Source organism: Stenella coeruleoalba (genome assembly GCF_951394435.1).
Source record: "Stenella coeruleoalba genome assembly, chromosome: 4".
Lineage (NCBI taxonomy): Eukaryota > Metazoa > Chordata > Mammalia > Artiodactyla > Delphinidae > Stenella > Stenella coeruleoalba.
In genome coordinates, this window is record NC_137149.1 from 136,259,290 (window position 1) to 136,279,080 (window position 19,791).

The 19,791-nt window shown below is 38.8% G+C and overlaps 1 protein-coding gene across 1 annotated transcript in view; it reads left to right on the top strand.

The window, feature by feature from the left end:
* Nucleotides 1-2,112: 2,112 nt before the first annotated feature.
* UNC5C (unc-5 netrin receptor C) overlaps nucleotides 2,113-19,791 on the top strand; it is a gene marked incomplete at its 5' end in the record, with an annotated part of 161,727 nt that continues 144,048 nt past the window's right edge. The window contains 2 exons of the mRNA XM_079919847.1: nucleotides 2,113-2,140; nucleotides 4,227-4,448. Coding sequence (XP_079775973.1) covers nucleotides 2,113-2,140; nucleotides 4,227-4,448 — 250 coding nt within the window. The remainder of the gene's footprint in view (nucleotides 2,141-4,226; nucleotides 4,449-19,791) is intronic.

Sequence of the window (19,791 nt, forward strand, 5' to 3'; positions counted from 1 at the left end):
TTACATTTAAGGTAATTATTGATATGTATACTCCTATGACCATTTTCTTAATTGTTGGGTTTGTTATTGTAGATCTTTTCCTTCTCTTGTGTTTCCTGCCTAGAGAAGTTACTTTAGCATTTGTTGTAAAGCTGGTTTGGTGGTGCTTAATTCTCCTAGCTTTTGCTTGTCTCTAAAGGTTTTTATTTCTCCATCGAATCTGAGTGAGATCCTTGTTGCACAGAGTAATCTTGGTTTTAGGTTTTTCCCTTTCATCACTTTAAATATGTCCTGCCACTCCCTTCTGGCTTGAATAGTTTCTGCTGAAAGATCAGCTGTTAACCTTATGGGGATTCCCTTGTATGTCGTTTGTTGTTTTTCCCTTGCTGCTTTTAATATTTTTTCTGTGTATTTAATTTTTGATAGTCTGATTAATAAGTGTCTTGGCATGTTTCTCCTTGGCTTTATCCTGTATGGGACTCTCTGTGCTTCCTGGAGTTGAGTGACTATTTCCTTTCCCATATTAGGGAAGTTTTCAACTATGATCTCTTCAAATATTTTCTCAGTCCCTTTCTTTTTGTCTTCTTTTTCTGGGACCCCTATAATTCAACTGTTGGTGCATTTAATTGTTGTCCCAGACGTCTCTTAAACTGTCCTCAATTCTTAATTTTCTTTATTCTGCTCTGCAGTAGTCATTTCCACTATTTTATCTAACAGGTCACTTATCTGTTCTTCTGCATCAGTTATTCTGCTATTGTTTCCTTCTAGAGAATTTTTAATTTCATTTATTGTGTTGTTCATCATTGTTTGCTCATTAATTCTTCTAGGTCCTTGTTAAACGTTTCTTGTATTTTCTCCATTCTATTTCCAGAATTTTGGATCATCTTTACTATCACTACTCTGAATTCTTTTTCAGGTAGACTGCCTATTTCCTCTTCATTTGTTTAGTCTGGTGGGTTTTTACCTTGCTCCTTCATCTGCTGTGTGTTTCTCTGTCTTCTCATTTTGCTTAACTTACTGTGTTTGGGGTCTCCTTTTCACAGGCTATAGGTTTGTAGTTCCCGTTGTTTTTGGTGTCTGCCCCCAGTGGCTATGGTTGGTTCAATGGGTTTTGTAGGCTTCATCGTGCAGCGTACTAGTGCCTGTTGTCTGGTGGATTAGGCTGGATCTTGTCTTTCTGGTGGACAGCACATCCGGTGGTGTGTTTTGGGGTGTCTGTGACCTAATTATGCTTTTAGGCAGCCTCTCTGCTAATGGGTGGTGTTGTGTTCCTGTCTTGCTAGTTGTTTGGCATGGGGTGTCCAGCACTGCAGCTTTCTGGTCGTTAGGTGGAGCTGGGTCTTAGAATTGAGACGGAGAACTCTCGGAGAGCTTTCGCCATTTGATATTACGTGGAGCCAGGAGGTCTCTGGTGGACCGATGTCCTGAACTTGGCTCTGCCACCTCAGAGGCCGAGGTGTGACATCCGGCCAGAGCACCAAGACCCTGTCAGCCACACGGCTCAAAAGAAAAGGGAGCAAAAAGAAATTAAGAAAGAAAGAAAAAAACAAAATAAAATAATGTTAGTAAAAGTAAAAAAAATTAAAATGTAATTTAAAAAAAGAAAAGAAAGAAAGAAGAGAGCAACTAAACCAAAACACAAATCTACCATGGTAACAAGCGCTAAAAACTATACTAAAAGAATAACAAAAATAAACCAAAAAAAAAGAAAAAAAGGGCAGAGCTATACAGACCAAATCACACAAAGAAGCATACACATACACACTTACAAAAAGACAAAAAGGAAAAAAATATATATCATTGCTCCCAAAGTCCACTGCCTCAATTTTGGGATGATTCATTGTTTATTCAGGTATTCTGCAGATGTAGGGTACATCAAGTTGATTGTGGACATTTAATCCACTACTCCTGAGGCTGCAGGGAGAGATTTCCCTCTCTTCTTTGTTCACACAGTTCCTGGGATTCAGCTTTGGATCTGAACCCGCCTCTGCGTGTAGGTCGCCTGAGGGCATCTGTTCTTCGCTCAGACAGGACGGGGTTAAAGGAGCCGCTGATTCGGGGGCTCTGGCTCACTCCGGCCAGGCGGGAGTGGGGGCACGGATGCGGGGCGAGCCTGCAGCGGCAGAGGCCGGCATGACGTTGAACCAGTATGAGGCGCGCCGTGCGTTCTCCCGGGGAAGTTGTCCCTGGTTCACGGGACCCTGGCGGTGGCGGGCTGCACAGGCTCCCCAGAAGGGAGGTGTGGATAGTGACCTGTGCTCGCACACAGGCTTCTTGGTGGCGGCAGCAGCAGCCTTAACGTCACATGCCCGTCTCTGGGGTCCACGCTGATAGCCGCAGCTCGCGCCCGTCTCTGGAGCTCCTTTAAGCAGCGCTCTTAATCCCCTCTCCTCACGCACCAGGAAACAAAGAGGGAAGAAAAAGTCTCTTGCCTCTTCGGCAGCTCCAGACTTTTCCCGGACTCCCTCCTGGCTAGCCCTGGCTCACTAACCCCCTGCAGGCTGTGTTCACGCCGCCAACCCCAGTCCTCTCCATGGGATCCGACTGAAGCCCGAGCCTCAGCTCCCAGCCCCGCCCGCCCTGGCGGGTGAGCAGACAAGCCTCTCGGGCTGGTGAGTGCCAGTCGGCCCCGATCCTCTGTGCGGGAATCTCCCCGCTTTGCCCTCCGCACCCCTGTTGCTGCGCTCTCCTCCGCGGCTCCAAAGCTTCCCCCTTCCGCCACTCGCAGTCTCTGCCCGCAAAGGGGCTTCCTAGTGTGTGGAAACCTTTCCTCCTTCACAGCTCCCTCCCACTGGTGCAGGTCCCGTCCCTATTCTTTTGTCTCTGTTTATTCTTTTTTCTTTTGCCCTACCCAGGTACTTAGGGAGTTTCTTGCCTTTTGGGATGTCTGAGGTCTTCTGCCAGCATTCAGTAGGTGTTCTGTAGGAATTGTTCCACATCTAGACGTATTTCTGATGTATTTGTGCGGGGGGAAGGTGGTCTTCATGTCCTACTCTTCCGCCATCTTGAAGGTCGAGCCTTATACTTTTCAAATAAATTTTTCTAATGAAGTTCCTCTTGCTTTTGTCAGCTCTCAAGGCTAACACAGTGTAGTGGGAGGTGCAGTGCTATGTTGGGAAGATCACAGTTTTCAATGGTGACAAAACTGGGTTCTGATCCCAGTTTAGCTATTTACCACCTGAGATTTCAGGTAGTAAATAGCAGAACTGGGATCAGGTATCCTGCTGGATGTTGAGTTTTGCCATGTGTAAAAATGAGAATAATCATCTAAATCCTTAATTGAACAACCAGTCAATAGACCTAACATACTGCCTGGTTCATAGCAGGCCCTCAAATTACTTAACTAGATGATATAGGAATCATTATTGTTATCCAACCAGGTTTGTTTGCCCAATATGCAGCAAGTCAAAATGCAGAGATGCCTTGGTTTGCAGGAAAGAGAGGATTTATTCACAAGGCAGCCAAGTAAGGAAATTAGGAATAAGTCTCAGAAGCACTTCCACAAAGGCAAGGGCTTGGGGGTATTTATGAGGAAAAATAAAGAAACAGGGTGGTCTAAGGCATGGGGAGCATGGGGAAGGGTGATTGGAAAAAGATGCAGTAATTGTTGTTCCACACAGGCGTAACTCATCTACAGGCTTCTGTTCACTCAGAAATGAAGGCCTGGGCTTCCCTGGTGGCGCAGTGGTTGAGAGTCTGCCTGCTGATGCAGGGGACACGGGTTCGTGCCCCAGTCCGGGAAGATCCCACATGCCGTGGAGCGGCTGGGCCAGTGAGCCATGGCCGCTGAGCCTGCGTGTCCGGAGCCTGTGCTCCGCAACAGGAGAGGCCACCACAATGAGAGACCCACATGCCACAAAAAAAAAAAAAAAAAAAAAAAAAAGAAGGCCCTTTGCAAGATCTGAGGGTGGAGTTTTCAGCCCTCTGATGTCAAAAGATCACCCAGTGTACACTCACGTGTGCCCAGTTGAAGGGTCAGTGGTCCTATCCAGTTTTAACCAGCTTAGCTCAGAGTAGACACAGCTAACTCCAAGTTCCTAGAAAATGACTCAAGCAAACATCTTATTGTTTAGGTGAGGTGCTCTTGGAGGACATACAAGTCTTTTGTAGACCTTGATTAATGAAGGCAGGTGAAATGGATTTGACTAATGAATACCCACAGTTTCATTATTTTTGAAAGAGTAGCAAGTGAAAAGAAAATGGCTACAATGTTTTGAACATTTTTCACTTTCTTCTTGTTTTACCAGAGGACGACTTTTTTCATGAACTCCCAGAAACCTTTCCATCTGATCCACCTGAGCCTCTGCCACATTTCCTTATTGAGCCTGAAGAAGCTTATATTGTGAAGAATAAGCCTGTGAACCTGTATTGTAAAGCCAGTCCTGCCACCCAGATCTACTTCAAGTGCAATAGTGAATGGGTTCATCAGAAAGACCACATAGTAGATGAAAGGGTAGACGAAACCTCTGGTGAGTTTTCCATTGCATTTGGACTGCTGTTTAGGATTCACTTACTACTTTGGCATGTTGTCATATTGTTCTTTCAATTATTGAAATTGAAAATAGAATTACTATCCTTTGGTAAAAAGTTTTAAATCAGTTTGGTTAAGATTTGGTGATCTCTTTCCATGCATTGCAAAGTAAAACGTGATGAGTAAATCTTGATTTGATTCCTGTTAGACTGCATAGAATTAAGGCATGGTTCATGCTTAAGAAGATAAATAATGAGAGTGAATAGACTGAATTATGGTAAATAAATACCCCAGTAAAAGATGACCTTGAATTTCACTTGTGTGTCAAGTCTGGTGTCAGGTCTAAATATCCTGGGATTGAGGAACATGTTCAATTAAGGATAAATTGTAGATGTTTACATGACTGTCAAATGTTAATTTCCATGCATTGTTTCCCCTTATATATTTTTAAACAATTTGTAAACATTGTAGACTCAAAATATTCTGTACCTTTAACTTACATCTAAAAATGAATCCTAATTACCTAATTCTTGGCTAAAGTTAAATCAGGAGTGATTGAGAATAGTGATATTGTGGGATCCACAAAGAGAAGTTGTGGGTGTAGACTCCATCTGGGTGGGTCTTCATCAGAGTATCTTTGCTTCTGGCATTGTTAAAACTCCTGGCTTTATTGCTCTGTAAACATCATTCTTAATAGTAAAATACTAAAGGCAAAGAGGTGAAGTAGGTCTTAATAAACGGTGGGATTTACACTGGCTATAAAGGAAACTTTCTTGATAGGAAATCTTTATTCCACAATGGGTAAGTTAAGATAGTTCTGGAAACCCCTAGAGTTATTTTAAACTTAAAAGATATATATCTTTCTATAGAGATTCAACATTTGTTGGTCTCCAGTAGGAAGAATAACAATTTGAACTTTCACATCCCTTCTAGATCTGTGATTTTACATTCACATGTATTTTAAAAATTAAGACTTTATTGATCAATATGTCCAAGCTAAATAGTGACAAATATGATAAAAGTGAAAGCATTTAAATATCTTCATTTTCTTTCATAAATATCTCTACGTACCAAAATGGATACATGTTTTCAAAATTCAATTGTAATTAATTCATATTTGTATCCAAATGTTGGTTAATGAGGGGCAAGCAGTGACCAGCATTTGAAGGAAATCTGCTTTCAGTGTCTCTAATAATAAAGAGCTATTAGGTGATGGAGCATAAATATAACAGACTGTGAGAGGCCTGAGAAGAGGCATCTTTAAAAAAAAATGCATGCGAGACATATACATATACTTATGTAACACAAATGGTCTTAGAAAATCAGGTGGCAGCTCTACATAATTGTCAATTTGTGAATCAATATGCTCACTGCATGCAAGCTGATGACTATAGAAATAACTGGGTATCCAACTGTATGGTCTCTTCCTTCAGGGAATTGGTCTGTTACACCTCTTGGTCTAATTACTCAGTAAATAACTCCACCAGATGTCTTCAAAATCTTGTGAATTGAGTTTTATTTGTTTCAGCTCATTTATTTGTAAAGATTTCAAACACACACATTTTAATAGTAAGAGGAAAAGAAAGAAATCACAAAACTAAAATGAGAGTCATAAACATACTTAGGCTTGTCTTTACTAGATTAATAAAAAAGCTTTTATAGGAAGATTGTAAATAAAGACAAAAGTGCTCTGATATGGAGCACCTCTAGCAGCTTTATGCTGTCTTGGTAATGTGTGTGTGTGTGTATGTGTTTGTGTGTGTGTGTATTTTTATTTTCTTTTTAAAAGACATTTCCTCTCCATAAAGCATTATATTTTTTTACTATTTCCACATAAAATTAATTACTATTGCATATACCAATGATTAAAAATACTTCTTAAAGCAACTATAAATGAAAATATATGGCATGTTTCAAGTTCAGAAGGGAATAGAGTAGAGCTAAGGAAAGACTTATCAGCCCTAATACTTGCATAGTATTCATATTTAGAGTGGAACACAGCATACATTTTTGTTGTCTTTTGTTTTGATGCAAAACTGTACAAGATAGTGAACATTCAGGGGAATGATTACCTTTAGATTTAGGAAAAAGACAGAGATACCCACAGATACTAGTATTATTTGGTATTGTTCTTAACACACTAGCCAATGCAATTAGACAAGACAAATAACTGAAAAACATAAAAATTATAAAGCAAGTTGAAAGCTATCATTTGGACAAATATGATTTTGTAGGTCTGGAAAACTTATGCAGTTTCATAGGAAAAAATTGAAAAAACATTAAGAGAATATAGAAAAGTGGCTGATAAAAGATATACATAACCCATCAACTTTTCTAAGTACAGTCGATTCAAATTATAACGGAATAAAATACATAATTTACAATAACAATGTAAAAAATGTAGATACAAAGCTATCAAGAAATTTGTAGAATTTTAGAAGAATATAAAAATCTAGGGCTTCCCTGGTGGCACAGTGGTTGAGGGTCCGCCTGCCGATGCAGGGGACACAGGTTCGTGCCCTGGTCTGGGAAGATCCCACATGCCGCGGAGTGGCTGGGCCCGTGAGCCATGGCCGCTGAGCCTGCACATCCGGAGCCTGTGCTCCACAACGGGAGAGGCCACAACAGTGAGAGGCCCACGTACCGCAAAAAAAAAATCTACTCAGAGACCAAAAAAAATAGAATGACTTGAATAAATAGAAAGACGTATCTTGTTCTTAGATAGAAAGACAATATTTTTAAATGTTTGCTATTTGTAAATGAATCCATAAAGTCGCCAACATTGTATGAAAAATAATTTGTGAAAATAGCTGGAAGAATTATAAAATAGTAGCATAATAAGGAAATACCAGCTTTTTATAAGTGTATTATAAGGCTAAAGAAGTTTGATCATAGCAAAGAATAAGACACACAGATTAAAGGACCAAAATGGAAACTAGGAAATAAAATCTAAGGCATTTTACAATATGTTGAAGATGATTTTTAAACCCACAACGTAGGCAGTTAGAAAAGTAATAAATAAATAAATAAAGCTTGAGTTCTAGATCATTCTTTAGAATAAAATAAATTCTAGATGTTAGGGCTTAACATCATCATCATTGTCATCATCACTGTCATCATTGTTGTCATTGGTAGTCATCACCATCGTCACTAGGAGAAAATTTTGGCAGTTTTTTGGTTGGTTGTTTGGTTTCAATGGTGATAAAAGCTTTTTTAATGAAGACAAAATCCAGAAGCTTTATAAGAAAACATTATTTTTTGAAAAAGCATTATTAAATTTAAATAAAGCAAGAAAAGCACAAAAACCAAGGGACAGATATATACTAATCAAAGGGCTAATTTAATTAATATATTACTAGCTCTTAAAATATGTTAAGAAAAAGATCTGCAACCCAGTATAAAAAATTGAGCAGAGTTTCAAAAGGGAGGTATAGGAAAAGAAATGTAAATGGTAAATACGCATCTAAGAAAATGTTGTCAAGATCAGAACAGTTCTTAGTATACAGTGTTGATGAAAGGAGTGGGATAGGGGTATTTCATACTTTGTTGATGAGGTTGCAAATTGATGTAATCTTTTTGAAGATCAATTTGAAAATACCTATCAATATTTAAATGTATACACTCTTTCCCTCAGTAACTACAAGTTTAGGAACTATCTAAAAATAAAATTCCTAATGAGCACAAAGACTTGTGTGAAAGGTGGTCCATTGCACCCTTGTTGCAGTTAGCATATCAAGGGCTGATCAACTCTAGGATGGAATACTGTGCTGCTTTGTAAACCAGTGAGGTTTCTCCATATGTGAAGCTGTAGAAAAATCTCTCAGATAAAATATGAAATGAAAACCAAAGTACAGAACATTGTGTGCAATATGTCCTTATTATGGAAAAAAGAGAATGCACATGTATTTGTCTATGCATTGGGATTTTTTTGAAAAACATACAAGCAGTTGACAGGTCAGAATCTGGGGCAGTAAGATACTTCTTTTATTGTTTGATTTTTGTTCAATCCTGTGAACATTTTATTTTCTTGATAGATAATGAAACCTGAATTTTAGAAGCCCAAACTACTTTACTGCGTCTTTTTGCCTGTTATCATGAATCCCCAATCTGTACAACTACTGGAAGTGGGGGAATTTGTAGGCCTCATATTAGAGCTCTTTGCTTTCCTGTGAGATCAGAACAGTGTGAATGGAATTGAACTGCTCGGTTTGGGGGTTTTTTCCTCTGAGGTTAGATTCACCTGCAACTTTGGTGCTCAACTCTTTATTTAATACAGTCTGAGTATTGTTTTGTTATGGGCCTTAGTGATTCTTAATATCAAGAAATGTTAGGATACATTGTCTTGAAATATATTACAAATTAGAGAAATTTTCTTGGCATTTTAAAAATCAGATTGGCTCTTAGATGATAGGACAGAGAGAAGTCATTGCAAAAAGTTTGTTTTTATAGGTCCCTCTACCTTAGAATAATGATATCTGGAAGCATGTGGCAATCAGGTACCTTGCCTTGCAACTAAGAAAAATCAACTGCATTCAGTAAAATCTCCATCAGAAGTACGTTTTAATTAAAAAACTACAACATAACAAAACAAAAAAGAACAAAAGTTTCTCTCCAATTCACAAAATTCTTCCTTTTAATATGCTCTCTTGCTCTGAAGTATTAAGTAAATGATTATTTATATTCACTGAGCAAAGCTATATACCATTGATCATAAAATATACTGATTAAAGATCATTCATTACTGTTACTGTTTGCTTTTCCATCATTTAAATCACGTTTGCATTTCTTGCAAACATGTAATATTAAGAAACAGAAAAGTGGAAAGCAGCATATATTAGATGGTTTAGAAATTTTCAATGTTGAGAAGCTCTTGATTTGATAATATAGTAATAAGTACCCATGTTCCTTTCAGGATTCCAAAGAAATTTTGATCTACTCAAAATTTTATGGTTACATTTTTACAAAAAGCTCAGGCTAGGTTGCTTGCTTTCTATTTACTTGAAGCCTTTTCAACCCTTGTTTCCATGGTACCTAAGATTCACCATTGAAAAGTAAATATTTCCCCTCTGTGAAGAACCAAGGGAGTTTAGAAAACCTCAGTTGGCTTGAAATTTTACTAAACCCTAGGTTTTCCCTTTTCATCTTTTTTGCTCACAATAGCAGAATATTATCAATAGGACCAACACAGAGAGTTCCAAGCTTTATACTGAATGTCATGTATTATGACATTTAGTCATCACAGCAATCTTATGAGATAATTTTGGGATTCTCCTTTTGCAAATGAGAAAACTGAGCCTCAGAACCCAGGGTTCTCTGATTCCAAAGCCTCTGCTCTTGGCCCTGTAGTCAGTGTCTCCCTAAATTCTACCATAACTTTGAACACATAACTAAATTGAGCTAAAAAAAGAGCTATGTAATACAATTATCCCTTTTCTCAGGAAAGGAAATCTGGTTCCAAATGTCAGCTAAACATTTATCTTTCATGGTATTCATCTCCCTTCTTGCCTTGTGTCAAGTTTTTCATATGTGACCCTTTGTGGTTCTTTAATAATTAAGATAGTGCTCATTAGGATTTGATTATTTTTATTTGTGAAGGTATTTAACATTTGGACAAATAGCAAAATTGGAAAGAATTTCAATTGGTGAGCAAAAGGTGAGCCTTAACAGAAAAAAAAGAAATTGATGAAGAGAAACTATACTTGGATACAAATTAAAGTAAATTGCCTTTACTCAAGACAGAGCTTTTAAAAAATATATTGTGCTCACTCAGATCCCTATTTGTTACAAGGGTGGCACAGTTGAAATTCTTTGTGCTCTTGTCTTCCTATTTTAGATACCTCTTTATTCCATTCCATCAGCAAAAACAGAAATCTCAGCTTTATCCCTTCTTTCAGTAGCCAAAGTGATCATCAAATACTGCTAATTCCTTCTCAGAATTCTCCCATAAAACATCCTTCTGTTTTTAATTCTTGATGCTACTCCCCTAGTATAGGCCTTAATTATATACCTCTTAGATTATTTAAATAGCCTCCTACACTTTCTTGGTGTCAGCCTTTCTCCTCAGCAATTAATTCTCCAGGTAGTTATAGGCCTAAAGAACAGGCCCAAGTGTTTATATCATTCCATTTCTTAAAATATATGTCTTTGTCCATGGAATAAAGCATATCCTCCTTGGTCATATATTCAAAAGCTTCAGTACAGTCTGTTCTTAATCAAACTTTCTAGCCTTATTTTAATAGTTTCTCCCCCACCGCATGCTCCGTATGCTAGGCCAGTTTGGTTTTTCCTCTTAAACTGTGTTCAGTGAACCACCAGTGTCTTATAAGTGCTATTTGGGAAAAAAACAAAAAGGAAACAAACAAAAATCTTTGCGGTCAAATAATTTCGGAAACACTGCAATAATTATATTACCCTTTTGGAGAAAGTATAAAGTATATTTGCATGTAGAAGTCCCAGGAAGGTCCCAGAAGTGGAAAAATATTTTTTAACCTCATATTGTTTGGTAGCTGAACTCTTTTTCTCAGAACCTCTGTTAAAATATCATGAGAACTTAATGTCACACCAAGACATGATTTAGAAAATGCTGCTCATACATTTTCAAAGGGAAATTATGTAAGATTTGTTTAAATTTTATTAAATGAATGCAAATACTCTACACTTTTGTGTCTTGGGATCCTAGAAGGTTTAAGCTGTGAGACTGTAACAGTCATTTAAACTCAATGAATTATTGGCATGCTTCTCATTCAATTATATTAAAGTGAGCAGCATCAGTTTTCTGTTATCATGACTTAATGGTGCTACTTTTGTCATATGGAACTTTAGGAAATAGGTCTGGTCATCTCCTGGCCTATTCCTAATTTTAGTTATTTGAAAGGGACAGTTATCACTTCTCCTTTCCCAAGTTCTCTCTCCTCTTCAGTCTAAACATTATGAGCTGAAGAGTAAGCTCCATGAATTCAGGGATTATGTCTATCTTTTTTGCTATCTAGCTCCATGCTTAACTTGGTGTTGGGTTCTTAGTAGGTGCTCAATAAATGTGTGTTGTATGAAATAATGTTTCTTTATACCATACTTTCCTCCGTCCTACCTCTGTTAAAATCCTACTCTTTTTTTTTTTTTTTTTTTTTTTTGCGGTACGCGGGACTCTCCCTCCCTGTTGTGGCCTCTCCCGTTGCGGAGCACAGGCTCCGGACGCGCAGGCCCAGCGGCCATGGCTCATGGGCCCAGCCGCTCCGCGGCATGTGGGATCTTCCCCGACCGGGGCACGAACCCGTGTCCCCTGCATCGGCAGGCGGACTCTCAACCTGTGCCACCAGGGAAACCCCAAAAATCCTACTCATTCTTAAAGAAGTATCTCAAAAGCAATATCATAGGTGAATCCTTCTATAAAACCCCAAGTCATAGCATAAACATGTCCGCATTTCACTTATGTGTGCTTCCATTTTCATTATAGTCATAAATGTGAAATGTATATGTGTATTATACATGAGAAGTTACCAATATTCAGTCATTTTTGAGGTACAAAAATGGCAGTTTCTTGTAATTCAATCATATGTTATTTATGATATATATAAAATCTCTGTCTCTTCAACTAGATTGGAATGGTATGGTAGGGCCTGTGTTTTGTAAAGCTTTGCCTTTTGTAGTTTATAACATATGGCATTAAGCACAAGAGATGATGAATAAAAGTTTGTGAGATTGTAGCCATTCATCCTACTAAATTTAGGTAAATGAAATGTAGTGATACAAACTAATGATGTTTTTATTTGGAATACTTCGTGAATAGGTAATTTGAGAAATGCACATAGCATAATCTTCTATAAGAGTAGTTACTTTACACATTAAATACACACAATTTTCAGACCAGTTGTTATTCCCCATGCAAAATAATTACTGTAAACTTAGTTCTCATTAATAGAACTAATATTTTCTAAAGGAAGTTCGGTGGGCTTTGTTTAAATTTTAGTAAATGATGCATAAAATTTGGAAGCCCTATTTGAACTTTATTCCATATTTTGTTATGTAGTTCAGTGGGAGTATTGCCTTTGCAAGAATAGAGCCTTATATTTGTAATATGTTTGTCTGCCAATGAAGATAAATGATTCCGGAATATAAATCAATTATTTATTTGATTTCCTTCTCAAAGTTCCTTCTTTCAATACTAGAAACTAACAATTTTTCTTTTTGGCATGAGACTAGCCCCAAAATAAAAATAGAAAACTGTCAAGGATCCATGTAGTACATTAAGGCTTTTCCACTGAGTCAATCAGGTAACTTGGCAAGAAACTAGTTACCAGTTAGTGATAACAGAATATTAATTATCCTGAAATATATACTTTTTCATATTCTTCATTTTTTAGTGCTCACAATTGATTTATCCTAATTTCACATCGACGTTTTTTTTAAACACCTGAGTTCACATGGCCAACATATCCCAGCTGCAATTACAAAAGTTGGTTGGATTGGAGTTCTAGGATTTGGATTTTAGTTGATTTCATTTCATTCTAGCATGAAAATAGCCTTGGCTAGCTGAGTGATTTGGGCTCTCACTGTGTATAAAGCTGGCTTTTGTTTCCATTCTTTTCCTAACTTACAAACAGAAGTGAGTACTTGAAAAATTCGGGGCTACACTTCTGGATTCCTTTTGTTTCTAATATGTCATTGTCATGAAGTTTTTATTGTTGTTGTTGTGTGTTTTATAATTCCAATATCTGCAAACATCAATATTATAGATTCTGTACATACTGCATGCAAAACACCCTGACTACACCATATTTACAGAACTATATAATTTTAATTCAGTTTTATCCCATGGGGAAGATTTTTAAGATTTGAATTACATACTGTATAGAAAAATGTAACACCATGTATTTTTTAATACATGATTGTATTAAACATGATTGTAGAGTAAGAACATGATTAAAGTAAAGGCAAGAACACATCACATCTTTCAATGCAGTTTTAGCTAGCTGTGTTTCATTAGAGGAAAACAGAAATTTTCTAAAATTATATACAGCGAGAGTTTTTAATGTAATGAACACAAAGGAATTCTCCCTTGCCAGATAACACTTAGGGCAAGGTTACTTGTAATGCATTGCTCCTTTCTCTTCCTACCGTTAAGATTAATACAGTGTAATCAAGAATATGCATATAAGTTGATATGTAAGGACATACATATGTATATTTGTGTGAGTGTGTTTGTGTGTGTGCCTTGCTAAATTTTGAGAAGAGAAGATCAAATGCTACCCACCCCTAGGCTCATACAGAGACTACAATAAGAAACAGGAGTCCAAGAACCATTCTTCACTAGATTACTTGCTACCCAAACAGGGCATTTCAGGAGCACAACTAGTGACTGTGTTGCTATAGCAATTTTGCCATGTGCCCAGCAACCATGCATATGCCATGGCTTAGAGTTCTAATATGCCCACTTCAAAGTGAGAATAGCACAAGTGTTAAAAGCCATAATGTATTTTTAATCTAATGTTTGGCTAAAATATGTAAGGGTTTTTTTTTGTTTTTGTTTTTGTTTTGCGGTACGCGGGCCTCTCACTGTTGTGGCCTCTCCCGTTGCGGAGCACAGGCTCCGGATGCACAGGCTCAGCGGCCATGGCTCACGGGCCCAGACGCTCCGTGGCATGTGACATCTTCCCGGACCGGGGCACGAACCTGTGTCCCCTGCGTCGGCAGGCGGACTCTCAACCACTGCGCCACCAGGGAAGCCCTATGTAAGGGTTTTAAAGAGAGTTTCTTGTTCTTTATTTTCATGGGAAGGAACATACTTAACAGAGTTCCAGATTATAATATGAAATGGATTTATCATCTTATTTAAGGAAGTTTGAGAACAATTTCAGCTTAAAAAAGAGGGTTAGCTTCCTAAAGAGCAGGCCTTTCTCTCCAAAGTTAAATGTTCTTTTTTGGTGTCTGTACCTATTATGCTAAATATAAATAAACCTGGTTGATAATTATGCAATAACGACCCAGGTTATTGTCCTTCTTATGTTGTGATGTCAGGAATTGTTATCCATTCTGTTTGAGGCTCTGTATCTATCACTAAATCTTCCTATTCAATATTCTCCCAATACTTGGCTCAAAATTTTCTCCCTCCTCACCCCACGTTTTTGGGGCATCTTAAAAAACAGAACAGATAAGTTTTTAGTTAAAAAAATATTGCAATCAATGAATAATCTAATGCTGAAATTTGAGGGGTGAAGCCTTTACTTGCTCTGGATTCTTTAGTCTTCTCCCCCTAATTTCGTCAATCCAGAATCATCCCTTAGCTAGGGATTTTCAGAGCCCTCTTGGCGATGCCTGTTGAAATAACCAGTCTTGCCAGTTCCTCTGAAAAGCACTATTTGGAGATACAAAACCAGCATATAAAACATGAGAACTACAGTTAGCAGAATATCAGGGTCTGGCAAAAAAGCAAGCACAGCATGTAGGAAGTATAATATCTAGCAATGAAAAACAATTCAGATTAGGGAAGTCTTAGACTCATTCCTAATTTCATTGAGGGCTTAACCTGATTTTTGAAATCTGTTTCGGAAGAAATCTCCAAGAACATGAAAGCAAGAGCAGCAAGGAAATATTAAGGCATTTGCTGTCAACCCTGTGGCTGCATTTGACAATCATCAGTGGGAGATTTTTGAAAATACGTATGTCCTGGCCTCACCCCCGGAGAGAATGGTTTAATTGGGAACAGGGCATAGCTTTTTCTTTGTCTGTCTGCTTGTTTTAAGCTCACTAGCAATGCTAATGTACAACCAGGCTTGAAAACTGTTGAGACACTGCTGTGAAAATGCAGCATAGAGGAAGTACATAGACTTTCTATTCAAAAACCATGACCCAGATACTTTACTTGGTGCTGTAAGTAGAGATAAAACTAAGACCTGATGCACTTAAGGAGATCACAGTCTAGAGAGGTCAAAATAGAGGAGGGAAAAGAGAGAGTGGAAAAGAGTATGCTTTACTGTTTGCTTGGGTTCTCCTTTCATTATGAGAATAAATTTGTGAAACCTCTTGATATTTCCATGGTATAGAGTTACATGGTAGAGAGCCCCTGCTTTCTTCAATATCCTTTCGCCTGTCTCTGCCTATTAAACTTCTCAGGCTGAGAGATAGCAGCCTCCTGACGGAAGAGGGGGGAACTCCAGCGCTTGAGTGAATTAAAATTTAGCTGGAAAAACCCAGGGGAATGTTCTGTACAAGGCAGTTCCAGGAATGGCAGGGAATGAATGACATGCCTCTTTTTATAGCTACAGCCTTGATGATTCTAGACAATGATGCCCTCTGTTTGAAATGACATTAGTGACTAAAAGGCTACCTCCCCACACCCATCCCATGGGGCATTTGTGAAACCAGAAAAACACTGCGTGGCAGACAGCTTTTCCTCACCTTTTTGCTCTGTCAGATTCTTGAGTCTACTCTTTGAATGTACAGACAGAGAATAAATGCCCTTAGTCACTGTATTAGTTTCTGAGGGCTGCCACAATAAATTACTATGAAATTCGTAGCTTAAAACAACAGAAATTTATTCTCTTACAGTTTTGGAGACTAGAAGTCTGAAATCCAGCAGAGTCACACTCCTTCTGGGGACTCTGGAGGAAAATCTGTTCCTTGTCTCTTCTAGCTTCTGGTGGGGGTCCCGGCATTCCTGGGCTTGTGGCCCCATCACTTCAATCTCTGCCTCTGTCTTCACATCACTTTCTCTTCTTTGTCTGTCTTATCTGTATGTCTCTTACAAAGACACTTATCACTGGATTTAGGGCCCACCTTGATAATTCAGGTTCTCAAAATCCTTAATTTAACTCTATCTGCAAAACCCGTTTACCAAATAAGGTAACATTCCCCTGTTCTGGGGACTCATATGTGAACATAATCTTGTTAGGGGCCACCATTTAGCCCACTATAGTCACCAAACATCTGTCAAGAAGAAGTCACTTAATATGACAGTTGAAAAGGGCAACAAACCTTAACAGACACCACACCAACAGGACAAATAGGTGGCAAGTAAACATATGAAAAGATACTCCACATCATATATCAGGAAAATGCAAATTGAAACAATGAAATACCACTACAAATCTATTCAAATGGCCAAAATTCAGAACACTGACAACACCAGTGCTGGCAAGAATGTGGAACAGCGTGAACTCTCATTTATTTCTGGTTGGAAAGCAGAATGGTACAGCCACTTGGAAGGCAGTTTAGCGGTTTTTTACAAAACAAAACATACTCTTACCATATGACACAGCCATTGCACTCCTTGGTATTTACCCAAAGGAACTGAAAACTTATGTTCACACAAAATCATGGATGTTTATAGCAACTTTATTCATAATTGCCAAGACTTGGAAGCAACCAAGATGTCCTTCAGTAGGTGAATGGATAAATAAGCTTTAGTCCATCCGGACAAGGGAATATTATTCAGTGCTAAAAAAAAAAAAATAAGTTGTCATGTCATGGCAGGATAGAGAGGAATCTTAAAGGCATATTACTACGTGAAAGAAATCAATCTGAAAAGGCTACATACTGTGTGATTTCAACTATTTGACATTTGGGTAAAGGGAAAACTATGGAGACAGTAAAAAAATCAGTGGTTGCCGGGGAAGGGAAGGACGAATAGGTGGAGCACAAGAGGATTTTTAGGGCAGTGAAACCACTCTGTATCATACTTTAATGGTGGGTACGTGTCATTACATATGTCCAAATCCATAGAACGTACAATACCCAGAGTGAACCTTAATGTTAACTATGGACTTTGGGTGATGATGCGTCAATGTAGGCCCATCAATTGTAAAAAAAATGTACCACTCTGGTGGGAGATGTTGACAATAGGGGAGGCTATGCATGTGTGGGAGCAGTAGGTATATGGGAAATTTCTGTACCTGTCTCTCAATTTTGCTGGGAACCTAAAACTGCTCTAAAAAATAGTAGTAGTCTATTAAATACCAGGACCAGAAAAGGCCACGATAGTGGAGGCATGAGCAGGGCTGCTGGGGGCTGAAAGAGAAGGCACTTACCTGGCTATTTCCCCTCGTTTAGTCAGTATTGCTAAGTTAACTATACATGTAGCAGGCAATGAAAGCATTTACCAGCTTTCTGAAGCCTCTCCCAATCTGTTGCGTTGTCCTGTGGGCCAGATGCAGGGAAAGAGCTGCACAGCCAGGCTCTTGTGTCGCTCACTTTTCTCATGCCACGGCATCCTTGCCAGCCTCTGTGCTCTAACAGTTGTCCTGTCTCATGGAAACCTAAAAATTCTCACAGCTACGTTTCTCATGAAAACTCTTGCCCCACGGAGTCGCCAAAACCAAATCGAAATAGCCAATACAACCTAAAGAGTTGCACGTGATAATTTCTTCTACACACACACACACACACACACACAAACGCGCGCACGCGCGCGCGCACACACACTTTCGCTTGACCTAGCAACACAATAGGAATGTAAACACATTGTTAATGCAGTCGCTCTCAGTTGGCTTCCCAGATGGCTTAAGTTCAATAGATTTTTCCCCCTGATTTCCTCAGCTTCTCCTAGTAAGTGCTAAACAACCATTATGCCTTTTCCTGCACATTGAGATTCATCTGCAGCTACTAAACTGCCTCCAAAGTGCTTCAATTTTGCATGAGTGCTAAGCTGGGGACTGGGAGACATTACCCAGTGCTGAAGGCCCAGATCATTAGAAAGAGCATGTAAATCCTCTGAACCAGAAATAAAAAGTGCAGAGATTTCCTTTGTGAAGTCCCAACTGCAGCTTTACGTAAACCATGAACCTTTGGCAAGATTTTAGGTGTTTCTTTTTACCTTCTCAACTGTAATTTTGCCTGACTTCGGCTTATGTGTTCTCATTTTTTTAAACATTTATTTCACAGTCAGAAGCGTATGAAACAATAGCCATGCGGTGTCATCATTTCACTTCTTAGGACACCGGAGCCCTCTTCACTTTTAACGGGGATGGAACTTCAAAGGATTGCTAAGGGATCACCCACATGATATGTTTTTAAAACAAACCTGAGACCAGCTTTGGGGGGATGGGTGGAGATATATGAGATATGTGCAGGGGACATAAATCTATATTATTTAAATATAGATGTAGGAAGTGTACCGATACTGGATTATGGAGAGAGGGTGGGGTAGAATCAGAAGAGGATAGGGAAAATTATTAATGAGAAAGAGGTGGTTGTGTTCTCATTTTTCAATAGATACATCCCTGTACATTATTACCTAAAAGTCTTATTTGTGTTTTTTAAGGTGAACATCATTTTATCTGTACTTGACCTGTGTTTCCATCTCTGCTATCCTCCCAGCCTGCTTGTCAGACTACCTCGCTGCAAATTAGAAGCGAGCGTGTGGTCAGCTAGAGCAGTACCTGTGGGAGAGCGGGCCCAGGAGGGCTGGAATTCTGAGTGTCCTGCAGCTCTGTCTGCTGTGGGGCTGGGCTGGGGCCCTAAGCCCGTGGAGTCGTGACAAAAGCTCTATGATGGGAAGGTTGACTCTCCATCCTCATTCAGTATTTCCTTTGCAGCAAAATTTTGTGAACAGTTATGAGAACATTTTACATTTTTGTCTATAGTATATCCATTCAAGAGTAATAAACCAGGCTCCTTTTACATGATTGGTCTGTAATTATTTCTCTTTTTCCATATATGTATGTAATAACTCAGGCTATCTTTCTTTTAAGATTCTGATAGTAAAAATATACATTTAAGATGAGATACAGCAGTTCACTATTTATCTCTAAACATATTTCCAAGGACATTTATTTATTTATTTTAATTAATTAATTAATTATGTTTCTGGCTGCGTTTGGTCTTCGTTGCGGTGCGCGGGCTTCTCACTGCGGTGGCTTCTCTTGTTGCGGAGCACGGGCTCTAGGCCTGCGGGCTTCCGTAGTTGTGGCTCATGGGCTCTAGAACGCAGGCTCAGTAGTTGTGGCGCACGGGCTTTAGTTGCTCCCTGGCATGTGAGATCTTCCTGGACCAGGGCTCGAACCCGTGTCCCCTGCAGTGTCCACTGCCCCACCAGGGGAGTCCTCCAAGGATATTTATTAACCACTGATTTATTCAACACTGCGTATGCAAGTGGGATCTGACAGAAATGTGACTAAATGGGCTTGTAGGGTAAGAAGTAAATGCATTCCAACTTGGAAGTGAAAAGAAAATACTAGATGAATGATATGCATGTAAATACACATAGTATTATTTGGTGCATATGTGTACTGCCTGTATAACATACCCACTGTATGCTGAAGCCCAGTTTTGTTTGTCAGCATGTTGTATCTATCCCTCAGACTGAACAGTCCTATCCATTGATTTCATTTTACTATTTTTTTCTGAAA